The 23513-nt window shown below is 41.0% G+C and overlaps 1 protein-coding gene across 1 annotated transcript in view; it reads right to left on the bottom strand.

Annotated features, from left to right (window-relative positions):
- Positions 1–23513, bottom strand: part of SPATA17 (spermatogenesis associated 17) — a 192867-nt gene that overhangs the window by 72206 nt on the left and 97148 nt on the right. Inside the window, exon 7 of the mRNA XM_019516463.1 lies at positions 3235–3438. Coding sequence (XP_019372008.1) covers positions 3235–3438 — 204 coding nt within the window. The remainder of the gene's footprint in view (positions 1–3234; positions 3439–23513) is intronic.

Genomic DNA, 23513 nt, shown 5'->3' with positions numbered 1-23513 from the left:
TGTTCTAATCCTTCCCTGCAGATTCTCCCCTTTCTCTGAATCATGTATTTGGAGGAAGCTTACCATGGGGATAAGCACCTTAGAAATGTCTATGATAGCTAGCTAGATAACAACCCTTAACTAATCCACTCACCTACTTGCATTTTACAAGCTAAAAATCAAGGTTGATGTGTGCTGGGACAGTGATCTTTACAAACACCTCTGCCCTGGCAGTGCTTGTAAGTATCACAGGAGCCCTGTTTCAGAAGAGAGAGCCTCTTCCCTGGGAACACGGAGGGAGTCAACTTTTCCTCCTTCCATACACAAACAAAACAAAATATGAGAAAAAATCTTTCCCCAGCAAAAAACTATTGTTTGCTTTTGTAGCACTGGTAGTGAGTAGGATAAATCTTGATAGTGAGTTGTCTGCCAGATGATGTGTCAAGGGATGGCAGATAAACAAATTCAGTAGAGTTACTTTCCTTTTATTGTATCATAAAACCAAAAACTCATGGTAACACAGTGAAAATTACGATCTGAATGAAATCATATGTTACTTCCTCATTGCCCTTCCTCCCCTCCAGTAATAGCTACCAGAAAGGGGAAAAAGAAACTAAAAAAAATGCAATGTGCTTGCTGTTATTAATACCCTTTAATGAAGAGATGACTAATTTCAGTATTATCTGTGCTTTCATTGGACTGTAATTCTAGTTAATTCAGTAATAAAAGTGATAGATTTGATATAATTGATATATCAGCATCATTAAAGCTTTTTCTTTATATACACTATCTTACATACACAGTATTTTACCTATAAAACACCAAAAACCAGTATCCCTAGGAGAAAACTGTTAGATAATTAAATTTTGTTTTCTTAAATGCACAAATTCCATTCTTATTTTAGCATCATCCATGAAAGCAAAGCAAATTTCTGATATCTAGATGGGCAGTTAAGTGCCACAAGTGACTAACATAGGGCCTAACGTATTAAAGAAGCACAGGGTCAAAAGGTGTTAACATAGAGAACTAAGACATGAGGCTGGCTAATTACATTCCTTATTGTCATAGGAGACAACTTTTAAACCTGTGCATTCAGTATGGCTTTTATATCCAGCTGTTTCATCAGTTCAGACCAATGTCCTTTCCTTTGACACACAACCCTAAATTGTCAAAGTGCTGTGCAGGGATTTAGCCGTGTGACTCCCATTAACATCAATAAGAGTCGCGCAGCTAAATCCACGCAGTGTGCTTTGAAAATTTACCCCACAGTGCACATCCCAGGGTGCTGAAAGGATTAAAGTATTATATAGTAAATTCCCGCTTTGAGGTACTGGAAATAAACAGAACTCTTCTGGTTTGTTCTGGAGGGCTATCTGTATATCATTGCTTTGTGTGGATGTTTAAATTTAGAAAGGTTTATAAAATGTTCCAAACTAGAACAGAAACTTGTAAGATCCACCAATGAAATAACACCAAGATATTTTTTGCAAGAATAAACTAGCAGCAAAAATACTGTAATTTCCCCTTTATTTCAAAACATTCAGAAATTCCTTTTGTAATAGGTATACATATGTTCCTTCAGGCAAAAGATTACCTCTTCTATCCTTAAAGGCATATAGTTATATCTCACTGAAGGTGTGTCACAGTACCTTTCGCCTCTGAGGTGAACGAAGATAAGTGCCACATCAAAATGAAAATAAAATAACCAGAAATACAAATAAGATATTACTTTTTATTTTTTTAGCCTGCTTACTTTGTTGTTTAGCTATACTCCAAGCAGAGGTTGATGGTGGTGACAATAGTGTTGCCATTACTTTATAGCAAAAATAAATACATAAACAAAAATGAAAGGAGCATATGCTGACATCAACTAAAATTCAAATTGAGACCATGAGTCATTAAAAATAAAATAGACAGGATCTTTTGTAATTAAAACTGACGTATGTCTAGTAGACACAGAAAACATTTATGTTGACAGAGGTACTTCCTGGTCTTTGAATGAAAACTTAAATGAAATGGATTAAAGGCTGTTTTTGTTGTCTAGTTTGAACAACCTGGGTATCTTTAAGGATACAGATATTCAGGGAGGTTAGGTGGAGGTTAGATTGGATGTAAAATAGCTACCTGATCTAAGGTAAGTCAGGATGGGGGGGACTAGCGGGGGAGGTTGGGGGGGTAAGGGAGGCTAATAGGCTCTGGGAGGTTTGGGAGTCCTCAGGGGGATCGGGGGCAAGTGGGGTCCTCAGGGGGATTGGGGGCACAGGCAGAGTCTTCAGGGGGATCAGGGGGCAGGTGGGATCTGCAGAGGGGTTTGCTGGTTTGAAACAATATGGGGGGGCTCATGGAGTCTAGAGGTCTTGGAGAAATGGGGTGCTCTCTCCCCTATACCTGGGACCAGGGGCTATTTTTAGCCCCCCAGTACCCCTACCCTCAGACAACCCCTCCTGGTGAACCTACACCCCCATCCCTCCTGCCCCTTCCCTGACTGGGACTACCAGCATTGGAGAAAGCTGATAAAACTGGCATTGTAAGTAGCATGTGGAATAGTGGGTTTGATATGCTGGGGGGTATCTATCTGAAGATAGGGGGAGAGGCCAGGTAGCTAAAAATAGCTCAGTGCCAGGTCAGAGGTAGGAAAAGTGCAGCTCTAGGGCTGAGGCCCAGGCCTGTACTGGGAAGTGTACAGAAGTTCAGTAAAGTTGGTCTTACTAGACCCAAGCTAAGATAGAATACCTCAGAGGTACACTCAACTTAGATCAGTTTGGCTGTTTTTAGACCAATCTAACTGTCCTGAACTTCTGCACAGTTCGTATGTACATTCACCTAACCAGTGTAATGTCTGTACCTAGGTGAACTAAGTTAGATCAGGTGGCCGTTTTTAACACAATCTAATTTTCCCCTAATCTCCTTAAATATCTGTACGCAGTCTAAATGTTTCATTTTCAATTGGTTACTTTCTGTATCATTTCTGATTTTTTTAAACATGTATAATTGTATAATAATTGTTAAATCTGTAACTGGAGATTTTGCATGTAATAAGTGTAATATCTTCTTGGAATTTTAAAATCTTCCTATTTTTTCAAATGCAGCATAGTGTATCTGCATCTCCTTAACTTTAATAAAATATTTTCTTTCTTTCTTCAAATGAAAACATACTTCTTTGAAAGAGAACATGTCCTGAATGGCTGGACCAATATTATTAATAACAAGAATGTTATCAACAGAGTTAGTTAGAGAATTATTGATGCACATTACCTGAGGTTTTTGTCTGGCAATGGGTGGAAGAGGCTGCACCATAGGGAAGGTCCAGGAACTTGTATAAGTTGGAAAATCAGAAGTCTCTTGAGTAAGATTTTCTTTTATTTGCTGGTGTCTGTGGCTCAAGGGCTTTGCTTTCTGCAACCGTAGTTCCATGGGATCAGGTGATGCTCTGAATGGTGAGTTAAAAACACCTGGAATCTAAAGAGGAAACACATTTTCTTGAGTTCCAATAATTTAAAATTTGTCCTTTTTATTCAGTAAATAAAAACAGTAAAATAGCTATATGACAAATGTTTCAGAAGAAATGTTTCCATGGGACTACAGACATAAAAAAGGCCTGTATCCCTGTGTGACCTTGAAGTCTTACTTAAGAAAGCCTGATGTAGGACTTATATGGTACCTAAACCTTCTGCTGGCTTTCCGCACTGCAGGACTGAACCCACTGAATGTTAAACCCAGCTCTCCTTCCAGTCATATCCAATCACGTCAACTTCCACAGCTAGTAGCCAGACATAAAGATGTTAAATATATATGAGCAAATTATCCCCAACTTAAAACAAATATTCTTAAACTTGCCTTGTAATATAAAGTATTAAAATGTGTAATACAGTAGAATAACAGTTTTTAAATTTATCTGTGGACACCTTATGTCCCCTTAAATCTCTGCTCTACCATGCTAGCTAAGCCACATTTTGGCCTCAGGAGAGTAGGAACTGGCAGTATTCTTGCAACTATAAGTGAATGATTGTGCTGGAAGGAACTCATTTAAAGCTTGTCTTACTTTCCTTGTAATACTTTCATGTTAACTTTATACAGGCCTTCAAATATGAATATTTGTAAAAAGCAAATAGTTAAGTTAAATATTCACTGGAAGCAGAATTCAAAATTGTGCACTAAGCTGGGAGTTTCATAACTCACACTAGAAATTCTATTTAGGGTATAAAAGCAATATGAAATTATTTATGTATCTAAACAATGAAGCACAGATTTCAAACTGGGAACTGACAATATCCACTAGTCATAACTTGTGAATATCAAAATACATTCCCATATCGTTTTAAATAATGAAAAACCTGAGAATGTTATAATTGGTATACAAACAATTCACAAATAGAAAAAGTTAATTTATTTAAACATTATTAAGTGTTAATTATTCACTCTACCTTAATAACTTATTGATTTATTTGTTGAACATGAGAATCATTATACCTATAATACAAAACTACTGCCTCTATGATTAGATAAATTACATCTGCTTAAAGTACATACGCCAGAAAATAACCTACATACTGTTGTAGATTTCTATAGGTGATAAATGCTTTAAAAACAATGTATTTATAGTATGTGTGGCCTTTTCTCACCACATTTGTACAGGTAAAATATTTTTATTTTGGCATATACTTAATTGTTAAGAACTATTGTATATAAGATGCAGGGAAATATACCAGTTGGGAAAATCAGTGGTTCAATGGAGAGAAGTTCATAATCCTGCATTTTTGCTCTGGAATGGCATTTCATCTTCCTGAGAAAATTAAGTAGAATATCAAGCTCCTCATAAAGTGTTAACCTCTTAGGGTTGGGCGGATTGTGTGTGTGTGAATAACCCACTGGGAAATACTAACTCTTGGTGTCAAAAAGTTAAATAAAGGATTTAGGAAACTCACTGTTTATTAGACATAGATATTCACAGATCATAGTTTATTAAAAATGTTACTGTTAAATTCTGTGAGCCAGATTCTCCAGCTCTGAGTTGCTCCATTTTAATGGTCTATCAGATGAGAGCTCCACTGTTCGTAAAAAAAACAAAGAAAGAATTCTTTCGATCTCTCTCTCCATTCCTCTGGGCCTACAGGAGAAGAATGGCAAAATAAGACATCTGGACCAAAGAAATGGGGGGCTTGGCCAAGACACCATAGCACTACCTCGGTTATATTTTCAACAGGTGGTCTGAAATGGGGGTTGCACCAGAGTCAGAAAAGTATATGATCTGTGTTCTGTGCCAGGGGTGCTCGACCTACAGCCCACGGGCCAAATGTAGCTCATGGAGCCTTGGCTCATGGGGCTCCCCATGAATTGGGAAATTTAGCAGCAGGCATAAATATAGCCATTAATGCTGTCACTATCCCTCCTGCCAAATTCCCAAACCCCAAGCCCAGTCAGAAACAGTTCACACTCCCTTCCCCTCATGGGGCTGGGCCTTGCCCTCTTTACCCCCATGGGGCTGGATTGGGGCTAGGCCGTGCCCTCTTTTCCCCTGCAGAGCTGGGTCAAGCCATCTCCCCTCAAGGACCAGATTGAGGCTAAACCACACCCCCTCCCCCCAATGGGGCTGAGCCATGCCACCTTCCCCCTCCCACCCCCACAGGGCTGGGTGAAGCCCCCTACCCCCCTTGCAGGCCCAGGCTAGGGCCAGGTTGCCTCCCCTGCCCTGCTCTGCATGGCTGGATGGGGCCCTGGGCAGTGGACTGGAATCACAGATGGGATCAGGCCCAAGGTTGGACTGGGCACTGCCCATCTGGCTTGCTGAGTAAAAAGGTTGAGAACCACTGTTCTATGCAGTTCAGCTACACTTTATTATCTGACTCCATGTTTGAATCCTGGCTGAAGTTGCATTACTACCTCACAATGTTTAATCTAATTCTATGATTACTCTTACATATCAGCCTGTTTGAAACATTAGTATCATTCCAGATTGTATTGATTTGTAAACACCTAGGAGATGTCTCTGCAGCTCAGAGCAGATCAGAGTACATATCACAGGGTAATGCTCAAAATTCCTTGGGACAACCTAAGTACAGTTTTGGAGGGAGTCTGGGGTGCTCAAATCTGTGCTACTTAGGGTTGTTCCTGAGCTGTTTATTTTGTCAAATTGCTAGTCACTACCTGAGCAGGAATGAGTAAACATATTTTGTCAGTGCCCATCTTAGGGTCAGGAGGGAGACTATGTAGATATCCCCTAAGTGATCTCTGCAGGTGCTAGACTGAGACACTCCTACCCCCAGTGCCTCTTTCTTGCCCTTGGTGCATCTCCATTGATGGGGTAAGGACTATCTTCCTTTAGACATGTCAGTAGAATGTCTAGAATTGTAAGTTCCAGATCTTTGGTGTTTTTAGACATTATGATATAAATAAAGAACAATAGCAATAAAAATAAGGCATTGTTCATGAACAGGGATGTTTTTTGGAACTGAGAACTCCAACTATAGGTATTTGAAATATCCCACATTTAAAACTGTGGGCACTTTTACACGTATTCCAATGCATTCTGATTAGAATGAGGTGAAGCTGACTTGATTAATCAGTGTTCTAATCAGAAGGCATCAGTGCATTGCAGCATCTTGTGTATTCAGTGTCCCTGTGTTTCAAAATCGTGGCAGGATGCTATAACTAAAACATATAAAAAATACTTGAGATGCTGTGGGCATTTTAATTAGAGTGGCTCCCGAGAACTGCTCTAATTAAAACACCCACCCCTACCCTAAAGCACATGTATAGGTGACTTATGTTTGTAAATTAGATGGAAAAATGCAAATGGCCTCATGAGCAAATCCCTTTCTGAAAAACATTTTTTTGTTCATCTAGACTAGAGGATATAGTCTGAAGGGCTGTTCTTCAAATATTTCCCACTTTATAGTGGCAGGAAAGTATATTTTAATGTATTTCAGGTTGTGATTGCTTGTAATCAATTCTTACAAAGTTCCAGTTAATTCAGAAAAATGCAAATAGTAGCCTTGATTCTGAAAAAGGATTTGTAGTCCTACTGAAGTAGTACTCTACATGAAGATAAGGATCTGTGCAGTTGAATCCTTCTGCGAGGGCTCCATCAAAGTCACAGTAATTAATATTACATTTTTTCAAGAAATTTTTATTAATTGAGTTAAAGTATAATTTTATGTGTCTCGGTGTTCAGTTAGAAAGAAATGAGCCCAAACTCTGCAGTTCAAATCTAGATTCAGATTTGAAATCATGTGTTTCCCTTCCCCCTAAGTTTCTGCCAGCAATTGGTTTGAAAACCCTTGATTCAGGTCCTTCAAGGAAACAGCCTGAGCTTGTTTGGTACACTTATGTGCTCCAGACCATGCCCATCTTTACCAATCTTAAAACATCTCTGTAAATCAAAGCCTTATGCCTGCAACTCCTTACACATATGCTGATTGCTAAACACTTAATTGGGGTCCTTCAGGAAGATGGCAGCCTGCAGAAGCACGAGAAGTTGCAGACTAAGAGCCTTTGACATTGAATATATTTTCATACCTTCAAGAATTTGGATATAATATACTAGAATTATTACCTAAGTCACTTTGCTTTTCTTACCTCCAAATACCATTCTTTCAACTACAAAACTGTCATAGGTAAAACTATATTCCTAAATCACTGGTAGAAAATTAGCCATTTTAAGAAATTATCTTGTATCTTGTATCTTGATTGAAATATATATATATTTTTATTAGTCGAAGTAGTTTCTCTAAGTAGGATATATTCCCTGAACAAATATTACTGTAGGTTGCAAAATCACATCTAGTCTGTGGGGACCATGATACATTTTTCAGTATCCATGTTCTTCACAACTGAGAAGGGCCTCTGTCAAAGCTGGCTTTCTGGGACTTCATTTTCAGGAACAATTTTCTGAAGTGACAAACACTATGGGGAAATCTGTGCTAACTGTTAAAAAAGCTACAACTGAGTTATTTGCAGTACTGTCATGCTAACTTCCAACTCAATAAGACCAAAGAAATCTCAAGAGAGGGCTCTGCTAATAGTTTCTTACTGACCTCCTTGCATCAGGCCCTTCTGCTGAATGGTGGCCCAGTGGTGAATATGGCAAATGAGGTGTGAAAACACAGATTTTTTTTTAAGGTTATGACTCTGACTCATCGGGGGGAAAAAAGAGAAACGAGTTATACAACACACACACACACACTTTTTTCCCCTAGAATTCTCCACATCAGACCCTCCATCATGGAAAACCAAGCATGACCTAGAATATTAATTGTGCCAGGTCAAGCATACTGGCAAATGTACCATTTGCTACCCAGTCATCCTTAGCATTGCATTAATATTTTGAATCATTTTGCATTTCTAACAATCTATCATTTAGCGTTCTTCCAATCATTTTTATCTCCATATTTATGTATGGTACACGGAAACATAAATCAGAAATGTTAGAATACAAAAATACATTCATTAGATTAATGAAATTATCAGAAAACATTTCTTTTTTTCCCCTATCCAGTATCATTTCTTATCACTGATCCTAAGTCGGAACAATGCTATGGAGTATCTAGGAGTGTGTTTATATTTTTGTTTCAATTATTATTTATCATTTCCAGTTCAAAAGGATTTACTAGGTGACTCCCAGAATAAAGATCTCTGCATCTAAGAGATTGCATGCAAAATTTCACAATGTAAGAAGGGAGTTGGGAAGATATGGCAAAGACAAGAAGGCTTATATTTAGCTGATGGGGCAGTTGTGTGTAAAGGCTTAGTGCATAAGATAATGTAGTAACTTTATGATATATCATAATTTTAAGAAACTATAACCTGGTCAGTATAACTGATGAACTGTAAATATGCGTAAACACATGAAAATTATTTTTTTGAGATAAAATGTATCCATGAAGTCTTTAGAAAACATACATTGTCTCCATATATTTTAATCAAGTTGCAATTGAAGGAATGTTCTGTGTTAAATATTTTCTTACCTGAATTCTGTGCAGTTAAAAAATTACCTTATATATTACCATCATAAATTATAAATGCTTCTTTTAACAATCATTTATTTTAAAAATCTCTAAGGTAGTATATCTGGCTGACTGATTACTGAGATAAGAAGAGAAAATAAAGTTCTACTTTTCTCATGGCTCTTTTTACCAGAAGAAAGATGTCTCTTTCCCCATTATTAATGTAACGATACATAGTATGTTTTGAGGAAACAGGAGAGCATCTAAGCAAAAAAAATGGGTTTTGACTTGAAAATACTTTTGAGTTCCTTTATAATTTGTATAAAACTAAGCAAGCTGAGAAAAGAGGGAACAGATCTTTAAAAGCCATAAAAGTAAAAGCATGAAGGAGAGCTGTGAATGAAATATTTGCTGGAGATGGGATTGCTGAATCAACACTGACCAGTGCACTTCATCATAATTATCAGGACATACTACTGCCAGGGGATTTATAAAAATCCCACTCAGCAAATAATTGCCCTGCTGTTAGGAGATAGTCAGAGTGTTAACACACTGTCACAGTCCAGCGTTTAGTAAGATATTCAACATTCAATTACTCTTGCTGAGAACTAAAAGGAAACACGATCATTTCTCAGCTACTGCAGTTATGCTTCCACATGAATTCCAGTGAACAATCTTGTTAATCCCTAGATATAGTTTCTCTAGGAGGTAGAAGAGATACTTTAAAACATTACTGATTCAAAAGCAAAAACTTTGCTTAAATGATGCCATGATGTGTAAAAAAAGATTTTAAATGTCTAGATTACTAATTTGCAACAGGCTACAGAGATATTGCATGCAAAATTAAAATAAACTAAAAGGTTAATGTGCTTAATATAAACATTCATTTGGAAACAAAAATCAATAAGATCACTCTGTAGATAAAGGGTCAGCAATATAATAAAACAGATCTGTGAGCTCAAACATAAGCCATCAAAGAGACTGAATCTATTTTAGAAGATCCCTTGTACTCACAAGCAAGAATAATCCATGCAGTGTTATGACTACAAAAATACATTCTTAAATTAAGCATGGAAAAAGCAGTGCAAATTTATTTAGATACTTAAAACAATGCTACAATCTGGTCCAGACTCCCTAATTTAGGATCCAATTCTGCAACAGTGCCAATGGCTATTTTCACTTCTTTATAATGCTGTAAAAACATTGAGGTCAGTGAGGTTGTACCAGTGGCCAAATGAATCCAGTTAATATACTGGGCCAAACCTCCAATTCTCATGTAAAAGTTGCATTAAGAGTTTTGCTAGAATAAGGACTAGAAGGTTCAGCTTATAGTAGACAGTGGCTGTGTCTACATGAGACACTGACTGTGCAGTCATTTAATACTTTTATAAACAAGTACTAAATGACTTTGCAGTAACCAGAGTTACTGCGCAGTAGCACTGCCAAATGGCTTTTTCATGATGTTGAATGTGCAGTAGCCCAAGACTATTGTGCAGTAGCATTGCATCATGCTTCCTGCTGTGAGATGCTACTGTGCAGTAGTCAGGGGCTACTGCACAGTCCATATCTCATGTAGATGCAGCAAGTATATCAGGTATATTTGTGATATGACATTTATTCAGAGATTGCAGGAATCTTAAATGAATGATGAATACTGTATATGCTCAAAAGTGCGATTACCTTTCCTCCAGTTAATATATATTCTGTTGAAACAGAAATAGAAACATTCATTATTGTTATTTTGGCTTCAAAGTGCAAAGTGTAGCTCAATCCTTTTAATCTTTGAAATGCCTACTTAATAGCATGATACCACCATGTTCCAAATGACAGACAGGCATGTTTATATGTGCTCAGGGCCACAGTTTTACTGAAATGCATGGACAGGAAGTTAGAAAATATTTTAGGCTAACAGCCTTACTGTAGATCATGAAGTTAATCATAAATCCTGCAGTACCACTGGGGTCCTGTTGTAGCCAACAATATCTCAGAGGAAAATTTAGTCCCTCCATGTAACTAACTGCTGCGGGGTATTTAGGGCACAAAACGGGAATAAACTCCTCTGATGGCTTAATAAACCAATGGAATAAACAGTCATACCACTCAACACACCAAAGCTGATTCTTTTGCTTTGAGAGAGAAGGGCATCCCACTGATGATTTCATTTTTCATTAATCCTGTAGCTGACTGTGTCTTTATTCTGCCAAATGTAATTCTAGCATAGGTTCTTCAGATATGGCCAGATCTTGGTTGATAACACTGATGTGTGGGTGAAAGTATGGGAAAAAATATTCTTGTTCTAAAGATAAAAAGCTAGGACTCAGGAAAATGTTCTAAGTTCACTCACAGACTTCTTGTTTGGCCTTAGAACATTTTTGAGATACATAAAAATACACAGTGATGGGCAGGTGCCTATAAAATAGCAAAGTTTTCAAAAATAGGGAATAACCAACACTTCCACTGATTCTAGTAAGATCTGTCAGTTCTCCATATGTTTTCATTTATTTAGATAATTAAGAAGTTAAGATTTTAATTTTTATTACAAATACATTATAGGAATTCATTTTTGGAAATCCTGTTCTTATTCTTCCTGTGCTTCAGTTTCTGTAAAATAACTGTAACAGTACTCTGCTACCAGACCCTTGACCATTATTCATATGCAAAGTATTTAAATTATAACTCATCTCTTGTAATTCTAATAATAGCAAAAATAGCTATCGTAAGAGCTGTCATAAGAAAAAATAAGCATGTGGGTTGGCCACTCTCCTTCTTTCATGGATTGGAAAAAAAAATCTCTCTAAATATCCCATGATGGCATATTGGATGAGCTATGGACTATATAAAATAAATGTGTCAGAGGACAAAAGTTCATTTTGGCAGATTTGAAGAATCATGTGGTATTTTGTCATGACCTAAAATTTCATTTTTTCAAGAACATAGAGACGTGATTAAGCAAATGGGTGTTCCATTGACCTTCCTTATGTTTTTATATCTGTCTGTAGCTTGTATTTTCTTTTCACTCCAATAACATGTTTGATTAATTTCATAATTCACTTCAGTAAACCAGCAAGACTGGACAATGCAAACAAACCAGAAAGGGACAGTGTGATTAGCAGTCATCTTAGCTCTTACAATGGGACCAATATGCCAAGGTTTTCATTAAATGAATATAGCTGTGTGCAGGAGAGAAAAAAAAGGAGAGGGAACAAAGCAGTCTTAAGAAAAAAAAGGAAGAAGAGGATAAAGCAGCAAACAGAGGAAAATATTGAAAGGTGGCTGCAGGCTTCAGTGACAGATGGAATAAGGACAAGGGAAAGTGAAGGGTGAAAAATGATAAAGGAGGGAAGCAGATGAGAGAAGATATGAGGGGACACAGCTGCACAGAACATGCCCATTCTGGGACTGACAGCGCCTGCCAAAATAGCAATACTGACTACATACCAAATGAAAGAATCTAGTACTACGTAAACTTAACATACATTATCTGAAAGAACACTATCATAACTGCTGAACAATGTAAGGTAATTCACCTTCATGCTCCTTTCTATGCTATCTCTACTTCCCCTTTTCATACCTGTTGCTCCTTCTTAAATATATTTATTCTGTGGTGTAGTTTTAAAAACTCTCAAGATATTAAATACACAACTGAATTTTAGCCAAATGTATCCTTTTAAATTGCATTGACTTAAGTGGAATTGTACCAGGAATAAACATAGTTCTGTGTATGAGAGCTGTTTAGTTTATATCAATATAAACAGAATTCACAGATTTTGCTGTCTTTGGTGTTTGCATAACACCAAGCAGCAAACACAACTTCCAATATATTACTCTTTCTTCAGATCTCTGTACCTGCTTCTTGCCAGTATAAGTGACAGTAATACACTGATGTGGTCATGTCTTCTTTAGAGATCTCTAGGATATGTACATCTGATAGATTGAGAAACTTGTCCCTTAAGCTCTGCCATTAATCCTACCCACAGGAAAGAAAAAAGTGGTTCATCATTTGGAAAGATTGTACTATTCTGGTGAACAAAAACACAATATAAGCAGAAGGATAAATTAAGAACTATTTAAGTAGTAGCATTTTTAATAAGAGATTTTAGATATAAAGGTCTTAATATGCCATAAGAGAGAGTGCTTCCTAGGAGTGATGTACTCAGTGGGTGCATCTACACAAGACATATTACTGTGAAGTAAGTGTACTCGTCTACATGTACTTGCACTTACTGCACAGTAAAAACCCTTAATTCCACTTAAATTTGCTACCTGCAAATGCAAGTAGCAAATTTAAGCGGGATTAGTTAATGCATGTGTAGACATGACCCGAGAGCAAGTATGTTCCCAGGTCTGCCCAGCCACTAGGGGGCTGGCCTGAGGCTAGCCCCAGGGCTCTGGGCTAGGAGCCTCTCCTGCTTCAGGGCTGGGCTACCTCTATGGCAGACTCTACCTGCAGGCTTTTTGAGCCCTGGGGCACACTCAACAGGGAGCCTGAGGGCACTCCAGGCCCTGTGTGTCCCTCTGGGCAGCCCACAGGCCATGTCATCAGGGGAGGGACCCTCGGGTGCCCAGCGGCCCATTCTGCCCAGCTCATCAGCTGCAGTTTCCACCAGGAGCTTGGGAAGACCTGGCCACCACCTACCTCACCAGCTCTGCAGCCCCAGGGCCAGCCATGAGTCATAGCCAAGAGCAGCACCAGCTCCTCCCTGGGGGGGTGGAGTTGCAGTCAAGCATCTGCACACCATGCTGGCTTACCACAGTCCCTGGGCACCTATGCATGCCTGACCCCTGATCTGAGACCAGGCAGCACAAACTGTCACAAAAAGCTTCTATCTCATGGCTCTGCAGGTCCTGCAGCTGGACGCAGGGGAGAGGCCATGCTTGGCAGTAGGCATGTGGCCTCAGGATCGCCAGTGCCCACAGCTGAGGCACTGCAGATGCTCTGACTTCATCAGAAGCACACAATGGACCACACCGATCTCCAGTGGCTGGTGGTGGTCTCAGAAGAGTGTGCGGAGGATGCATGGGCCTGATGGGTGAAGGATATCACCCGGGAAGATGCATGGGATTGGCATGGGGAGAAGTGGGACTAGGTGGACTGGGAGTTCTGGGCTGAGCTCCTGACCCTGGAGAACGAGTGGCTCCAGGTGCTCCAGGAGTAGAATGCCATCCTGAGCTGGGCAGCACAGGCCATGGACAATGACTGCCAAGTGCTGGACACCATTCTGGCCCTGGTGATCACATTTGTGTCGCCCACCGCCTGACTACTAACCCTAGCCCCACATGCCCCCTGGCAGCTGCTCACCGCCCAAAAGAAAGCCCCTGCCTGGGCCTGGGAGGTGGTCCTGTGGCCTTCAGCCACCAGAAGCCCTTGTCCCAGCCCCCACAACAGGCCCGCCACCACCCAGCCCCCTCACCTGGGCCCAGGCCCACCACTCATCCTGACTCCAGGTGGGCACAGAGCCAGAGCTGCCAACAGCAGAGCCAGGACTGCACAGCAGCCCTACTAGTGATGGACAGTGCCTGGCAGAGAATAAAGACTTGTTCTTCTGACACGTCTGCATGGGTGGATGGGTGGGCATGGGGGGGTCCGTGGGCATTGGAACAGGAGGGCTAGAGAAGGGAATGCAGGAAGAGGTGGTTAGCTGTAGCCTCCCACACCCAGTGCCCTGGCCCCTGCTGGCGGGTGCATAGTTCTCATGGTGCCTCAGCAGTGTGGTGCCCACCGCTGTCACTGTTGCTGCAGGTGGTGCTCCCGCCACCAGGTGTCGCCTGCCCACCACACCTTCTCTGCCCAGGCCTCACAGAGCAGCTCCCCCTGAGCCTAACAGATGTTATGCATCACCCAGGCTGCTATGATGACCCAGGGGAGGTTCTCTTTGGTGACCTTGAGGCAGGTGGTGAGGAAGTGCCAGCAGCCCTTGAGGCCACCAAAGGTGCACTCCACTAGGCCATGGATGCAGCTTAGGCACCAGTTAAGGCGGGCCTGGCAGGGGTCCAGCTGGCTGCTGTAGGGCCGGATTAGGCAGGGCAAGAGCAGGCAGGCAGTGTCCCTGATGAGCAGGGGTGGAACCACAACAATGCCCAGCTACAGGTCTGGGGTTCCTGGTGCAAAGTGCCTCTCTCCATGAGTCCTGCCAAGCCAGAGTTGCAAAACACATGGGCATTGTGGACGCTGCCCACCCAGACAGCACTCATCTGGGTAAATGTGCCATGGTGGTCCATGGTGACCTGCAAGACACTGGAGTGAAATCTCCTGCGGCTGTAATAGGGGCAGTCTCTGTGGGGTGGGCAGGTGACCAGGATGTGGGTTCCATCTGGGACTCTAGTACACAGGGGGTCGTGGATGCAGAGCAGAGTGTGTGCCACCATGTTCTAGAGGGTCCTGCACACCTCTGGGATAGCCTCCCTGGCGGTGGCCTTGCCCATGCCAAACAGATGTCCAATGTATCAGAGACTGGCAGGTGTGGCCAGCTTCAGTAAAGTGAGGGCCAGACAAGTGCCTGTGGGGAGGACCAGGTGCATGCTGGTGTCCTGCTACTGTAGGTGGGGCCAGAATGCTGGAGGGGGATTCAGAAGGTGGCCTGCTTCATGTGGAAGCCATCCAGCCACTGCTCGTCATTCCATGTGTGCTGGACAATATGCAGCCACCAGTCCTGGCTGGTGCAGCAGGCCCAGAGGTGGCAGGGCTGGAGGCCAAGAGCGACGGCGGCCCCGGTGGTGGTGCCCGGTAGCCTCTTGTTAGTGTCCTTGTCAGTGGCAGCTGTACAGCAGTGGTAGTGGCCCTGGCATGGTACGCTGTGGCCAGACATGCAGTCGCTGTGCTTGGGGGAGCCAGGCATGGTGAGATGGCCATGGGCCAGGTAGAAGTCAGCGTGGCAGCCAGCAGGAGCCCGGGGCACTAGTCATCACTACCAGGGGCCATACTGCAGGGGAATCGGAATAGCCAAGGAGAAAACTGCCATGTGCTGCCCCTATACTTGGCATCCTACTCCGGGACAAGGAAAGGGCTGGCCAGAGAGCAGAGAGTGGAGCTAGCTTTTAAAGATGGCTGTTGGGTGCTGGCAGCTGCAGCCAGAGCCTAGAGCTCCCCCCAGGAGTGGCAGAGGTCCATTGCAGGGCTGTAGCAAACAGGGCAAAGAGCAGCAAATCTGCTCCCTAATCCCCTCATATGTAGACGCCTTCCCAAAAGGGCTTACACCAGAGTAAATGTAGGTCAGAGTAGTTTACACAAAAGTGAACTTTGACCAGATCAAATGCGTGTGTAGATGCACCTACTAGCAGTATACTTAGGAGAAGTTCCAACATTATTTTTTGTCCAAGCACTGTGTGTCCCAGAATCACAGTTACTGCCCTTAAGTTATGAAACTAATCAATTGAAGCATCTCCTCCTCCCTCTACCTTCTTTGGGTTGACTGACAAGAACATTAGGCATAGTCATGAATAATCCTTCCTCACAAAAAAGCAGTAAGGCTGTGAAGGTGTCTAGTCCCTATTTGGACAGCTGAGATAGATGGCTCTCCTGTGCAGTTAGACATTTTCTAGCCCACAAGTATACAGGTGAGCATACTGGCCAAAAAGGCTTGCTGATCAAACATTTATGGAGCAAATAGTGTAAGGACTTAATGTAGAATGAGAAGCCTTTGAAAATAATGTTTTATGAAAACAGGATAGAGAAACATAGGGAAAGATGTACATTACATACTAATATTGTTAAATTGTAGCTGTAAGTCCATTAGAGAACTAAAAAACTCACTCTTCTTTAACTTAATAGGAATTTTAATTATACAAGTTTGGAAAGTAGTCTCAGATCTCTATTTTGTTAATAAGTAGGCAAGGAATGAGTATAGAGATGGGGATGTTCAGTAACTGGGGATTCCCACATTTACAAAAAAATAAGCATCATAGTTCATCTCTAGAAAGCATTTCTACTTAGAATGAATGATAATTTTATCCCTTGAATATTTTAGAGACAGGATAATAAAAATTATAATAGAAAAGTGGGAGGAAATAAAATGGAAAAGGTAAGAGCTAATTCATTCTCCATGCTAGCTCAGTCCTTGGCCTTTTCCGAACAGAAACTGCCAATAGTAACAAATTATGTATGATCATTTTGTGATGTGGACTGTTCACTTGGGACTAAGCTCAAATGACCAAACCTGCAGTCTTGCCTCTTAAACTATGGATCCAAAGATCAGAGGCCAGTGCTTTATCCACTGAGTCCTCACCTTCATAAGAATAAAACTGCCAGGTGTCCAAAATAGAGTGGGTGTCAGTGTCATTTTAGACCAATTGCTTTTCAAGTGCTTACAGGAGAGCACATTAGGTTAGGAGTATTTTAATTAGTTGTGCCTTTTGAATATTCATTAGCAGGCTTTGGTAAGGAAATTCTTGGTCTGATTCTCCACTCACTTGCACCATTTATTTTGATGTAACTGCATTGATTCCTAATTTGCACCAGCATAAATGAGAGGATAATCAGACCAAGAATATTGTGTTTGTGCATTGTTGCCCCTGCTGATAGGAAAAATGTAATTACAAAATTAAGTAACATAGTTGGTGTTTGTTTTACGGGAATTAATGTTCCACACTGGTTCAGACAGAGAAATGTAAAAAGAACGGGAAGCATTTTTACTACACAAACTAACAAATGTAGTTATATGTGTATCACCAAATGCTGCAAATCAGTGGCATAGTTACGAACTGTAAAGTAATTATAGGAAAGAAAATAAATAAAATTGGTTAAAAAAGCAACCTATGAACCAAAACCTTAGGGCATTTCTGCTACTCTTACTCATACAGGAAAGTCAGTCAAAAGACTAAAGGGGACTGCTTATAAAGTACAGCTCTACTCACTTTGAGCAGGAATGCAAGAATTTGGTTCCTAAAAATTAAAGATGGAAACTAAAACTACCTTTTTTTCTCCCATTTAGTCATAATATTCTTGTACCTCCTCACAAATCTCTTTCCTGAAACTTTCTAATGCTCTCTTCCACTGTTTGTTATTAAAGGGAGAAAATACAGACAAATACAAGCCAAATATGTAAAAAGTGGGAAAGGAACCAATATGGCATACTTCCAAACTTCTAAATTTAAATGAAATCCCTTCCAAATCCAATGTTTTCTAAATAAGCATTCCATTCTAAACTGAAGGCATCATCTAGAGCAAGTGCTGGCAATTTTTTGTCACCACAGGCCACCTTTTGCAGCCTGGCTCTCTGCCGCGAACCACAAGGTTATGGACAGACATTACACATAAACTGGGTTAAGTGATCAGAAATGGTTTAAACCTGTAACAGAACAGATATTCAGTATACATAAACCAGTTTGAAAATGGCTGAAACCAGTTTGAGATCAACCTGGTTGAATGTAGTATGAGACTTAACTAATTTGGATCAAACTGGCTTATGCAATGTCTTTCCCAAACCCTTTGCTGGTTTAAGCTAAACAAGACACCCCCAGCATCCCAGCATGCTCTCTGGGCTGGGCAGGGCTCTCTGCTTCCCAACACAGCTGGCTTCTCCCCTCTGCTCTTCCTTATGGGACCTGCCCGCCCCTCCACCACTCTCTTCTTAAGCAGACATCCCTTCCTCTTCTCTCCCACAGCAGATTGTAGCCAGCATGTGATATGCTAGCTAATGCTGTGTAAGGCAGATAAGGCAGTGTCTGCTTAGGGCTTTTTGGAGGTAATGACAAGCTCAGATGGTAATGTCCCTGCATTCCTTCCTTTGCAAAAAGCTGTTTAAGAAGAGCTTGTAATGAGCAAGGCTAGGTTTTCTGATGTGGTATTAAATGCTAATAACAGCTGATAAATGCTCTGTTATCAGGGCAGGGGGAACCCCTCCCAATCACAACATCCTGCTGGGGCTGGCCATGCCCGGCTCAGCTCCCTGCAGAAGGGAAGGGAGGGCTGATCTAGCACTCCTCGTCTTCTATCCTGAGCCACTGCAGACATATGACTGCATTTCTGGGATGTCTGTGTGGGTTACAAACTGATTTAGCCTAGCCAGGTTAAAATTGCAAAAATTGAATCAATTCAGGCTCAGGCTTTTAGAATGCCCAAGTGTCCATCCCCAGAGTGGCCCGCTGCCTGGGCTTGCTGGTGATCCTGAGCCCCTCTGCAGCAAGGGTAAATATAGGGAATCCTCCCTGCCACCAGTCCTCTGAGCTAGATCAGACCTTCCTAGACCAAATTCAGCCCATGGGTGCTAACTGCTGATCTACAGCACTAGCTGTGAGACAGCTATACTCTCAGGTCTTGCATAGCACATGAACAAGCCCAATATAAACTAACTAAGTACATTTAAACACTGATAGCGTAAGTGGATTGTGACACAATCAAACAGTTGCTAAAAACCATAATAGCTTTTGCCAGTCCACAGAGTAACCTTTTCTTGTTATTAATAGTTTACCAACAAAACTGCCTAGATTTTATAGATATTAAGCTTAAAAGGAGCTGTCATTATGACCATTTAATCTGACCTGCATAATGTGGCCTTCACCAGTTTGTTAGTTGCACAGCTCTGAGCCTTTAGTGTACAAGACAATAACCTTGACCATGAAGGATATGAAGGCTGAACCTAAGAGTTTCCCTACAAAGTGACAGTTATTCTGGAGATTTAGCAACTACATCTGAAATTTTTTTAAAAGCCCTAACAGATACTTCATGATGTACCTCAAAGAACTCCATACCTTATGTTTCTGCCTTCAGGAAAGACCTTACTGAAGACATCCTGAACCATGAAGAAAATGTGTATCTTACTTTACATCGTGGCAATAGGAAGAATGTAAAGTCAAAATCTGCTAAGTGAGCTGTTCTTTCAAAAACTGTAAAATGTTTATTTTTCTTGTTCCCAGAAAAGGAAGCTACCTTCCCCAGATTAGATTTTTAGCCACAGCTGAAATCTTTAAAATGTCTAGAGTAAGAGCAAAAAAAAAAAAAAAATCAAGTTTCTCTCTCAGTGTTTGATAGTTGGAATTTAACTTCCCTGAGGCAGAAAACTGTGAGGTAGAATGATTCTACACCTTTTTGACAAGCTCTAGCCAACAGTCACTAATTGGGAAAGTTACCTTTTTTTTTTTAGCTTATGGCTCCAAGTTATTAAGGATTTTGTGAGAATTCACTTTTTAAGTGTGAGGCTTCCAAAGGATGTCAAGAGAGATCTTCACCTTACTAAGTAGGTTTTGAAGAGCCTGTCACTCAAAGGCACAGAAGAGACATTCAGCAGTATCACCAGGTAAATGGATTATGGCATTTTGGAGGGCTGTATCTTCTGACGAAATGAGAGATACTACAATCTGTAAAACTTTTTGGTCTTCTAAGGAATTCAGACTTAGGGCTGGTTGGTGATGGGGCCACAAATCTCTTAGCATCCTCCCCAAGGTTACCTCTTCCCTGGATGTAACAGAAGTAAGAGATGGAAGAGTGTAAGGTCCAAAACTTAAAGGGTTCAATACTCAGACAATGAAAAGTGCCCCAGTAAGATTTTGAGGCAGGAAACAGTCCAACAAAATGTCCTGTACTTGAAACAAAATCCCCCTCAAGAGGCTTTTAAGCATAAGATGATCTAATCTTCAAATCAAAGTGTGTCAGTAATATGCAAGTGATTTTGTATTTGCAAGTAACAGAGGATCCAGTGGAACTACTGATAACTTCCTGGCTGATTCCAACTTTGGAGATATCAGAAAAGAACAGCCTAGGTTTAGAACCAAAGATAGATTTAAGTCCTTTAGTCAGTTGTATCATGAATTCATGGGATCTATATATGTTCAAAATATCAGTGGCAAGGGCCACAGTTTCAAGAGTACTCCTCAAGTTAGCTGAAAGCAAATTTAGGTTTTGGCACTTTGAAGAAAATATTCATAGCTACTTTGTTAGCTGTTTCTTCTTTCCCTTTGTCCATTCACAGATAACTAAAGGCATACTTTATTATTCTTGCTAGAATCTGGGAGCCTAGATTAGGTCCACTGTATGCCTACAAGAAAAGCCTGACTCTAACTACTATTGTGTCCCAAAGTAGTTATAGGATTGGGAAGCTGAACTATGAGAATCATACAGTGATTGGGACATTCAGTTCCTTGTCCCATCAAGTTTTCAGACCTAATCCTGTGAGGCATTGGATGTTTCTTTCCAGGTATCCAGTGTGCTTTCATCTTTCATTTACTTCAGTCAGCTACAACTGGGAAGCAATTCACAAGATTGTGGGAGAGGTTTACTTAATACAAAGTAAAGATAAGAAAATAATATTTATATAAAGAGATGAATAAGAAAACATAATATAGACTTCTTATATTTTTACTTTAGGTCACTACACACATTAACTATGAAAAAAGGCAGAGTTCTGATTACAAATGAAATGCAATTTTAGTGCCTTGCAATTCTTTAGGGTTTCTTGTTCATCATCAAATATAGCATTTACTATATTGTTAATTTAAGCACAGATGATCAAAGTATTTTGGGGCATAAAATAAAATATACTTTTTAAAATCCAGATTAGAGGGCTTCATTTTTTCTACTAGAATTTAAATTAGTAGGCTAATAATATTGACTTCTTTTAGAGGTATTTCTTTTTATATTCCATAATAGAATCCTTTGCAAAAAGCAACCAGTAGGTGGAGCAGACAACATAATATATTAGCTGTAAGCAATACATGGACTCTATAGTAGGTTTCTTCATAATTATAGGAATCATGTAGAATGAATTTTCGTTGAACAAAGAACACTCGTATAGTTAGATGTTACTTGACTAGTTATTGAAGCTAGTGACATATAAAATTGAATTAAAAGCTCAATATTTAATAAGCATAAAATTTGAGAGCTCATTTTTTATGACTCCAAACATTTTGCGACTCAGTGGGTGCATCTACATGTTCCTTAATGTGCCTTAGATACTGCACATTTAGTTTACTATTTCCTTAGTAAAGCACTAACTAAATGCGCAGTACCTAAAGTTACTGTGCAGTAGTGTTGGAGCACGGTTATTTAGTGATGCTTACTGCACATTAGCTTAATAACACTGTGCAGTAGGCTATTAGCACAGTTTTTGCCATGACCTGCTACTGCTCAGTGTTATTAGGTCAATGTAGAGTAAGCATCTCATGTAGATGCATCCAGTTTCATTTAAAAAATCTTTCTTTTTTTTAGACTTCCTCTAATAGTTACAAAAGTTTGGGTTGCATTTGTGATCCCTGGATAATATCAGCAGCGCAGAAAGAAAAATACACCATAGGTATGATTTATTTTCTAAGACAGTAACACTTATTCATGTTTTGAAGTTAGTGGAATGCATTGCAAACAGAACTTTCAGGGAAGAACAGTTGATTAAGTCAGTGACAAAAAATTAACCCTATTACTGCTAGTAAATATTGATTATGAAAATATACTGACTTGTTTAGCTTTCTTTCAGTGATATATATACACAAAAGGTACTCTACCTCTTAAATTAATAAAAGTCTGGAAATTCAAACAGTTATATGGCTTAAGCAATAATGTATATCCTATCTGTGTTAAAACATTTGTATAAACATCATATATTTGTACAAGCAGCATTAGAAAACAACTATTTTTTTTGCAAATCCCTAAGGCAACATAGTCTATCACAATACGATATATTGTTAAGAGCTTTCACTGAATGTATTGATACTTGTTCCATTTATTCTAAACATGACACAAGCTAGACAAAAATATTCCACTGTATTATACACTACATTTATTTGTAGACTTTGTAAAAATGTAATTGTTGGGCTTCTAAGTAGCACTTGAAGATGCTGCACCTGGGAGTGGCTGACCTGGAGCAGGAGGCCTGGGGGCCTGGGGGTTGTGCAGGAGCGGACGAGCCGACGGGCCCCGAGATGCGTGGGGCAGGAGCACCCGCAGTAACTGATTGCCCGCGGCCCCGGAGGGCGGGGCACTCACTTACCTGTTCCAGGTGGGACCGGCGCGGGCAGTATAAAGAAGACACCGGAACCCAGGAGCGGGGGGTGGAACTGGAAGAGCCGGGTCAGGAGACGGCTGCCGGTGAGAGTTCGGAGCAGCGGATGCACGGCGGCGCTCACCGTGCTCGCACGTTTTGGGGCAGGGGTGTCACGGAGTGGGGCCTACGAGCGGCCGTGATCCCGCTAGCGCCCCCTTGCCGTGGCAATTAGGAGATCAGCACCCTCTTATTCTTGCCCGCCACGTCTTTGATCTTATATAATGTAATATGGGAGGCTGCCTATGATCTCCTGAGATTTAAGGGTGACTTGGTGCACCCCCAGCCTTATGGGCTATGCGTGCCTCCTACCTCCCCTTTAGCACGCCCCAAGCCTCGCAGTTGTTCCTGACGTTCTTGTGTCTCCAATCTTCCGCTAGCCCTCCCGGGCTTCACTCTTACCGGCTGGCCCCCCCTCAGGGCCTAGGCCACGCGCTTCCCACGCTTCTGCCTCTCTTGCCCCTCACTGGGGCCTTTGTCTGCGCTACTCGTGCCTGTGGCTTTCTCTTAGCTGGTCCCATGCTCTCGCGCCCGTGGCTCTCGCCGAGCCTATTTCCGCCTGCTCGCGCCCTTGGCTCCCACCGAGCCTACCTCCGCGCTGCTCGCGCCCTTGGCTCCTGCCGAGCCT

The sequence above is a fragment of the Gavialis gangeticus genome, unplaced genomic scaffold (genome assembly GCF_001723915.1).
Source record: "Gavialis gangeticus isolate Ggan-Ray unplaced genomic scaffold, GavGan_comp1, whole genome shotgun sequence".
NCBI lineage: Eukaryota > Metazoa > Chordata > Crocodylia > Gavialidae > Gavialis > Gavialis gangeticus.
Note: the sequence above shows the minus strand (reverse complement) of the source record. Positions and strands in the feature narration are given on the sequence as shown.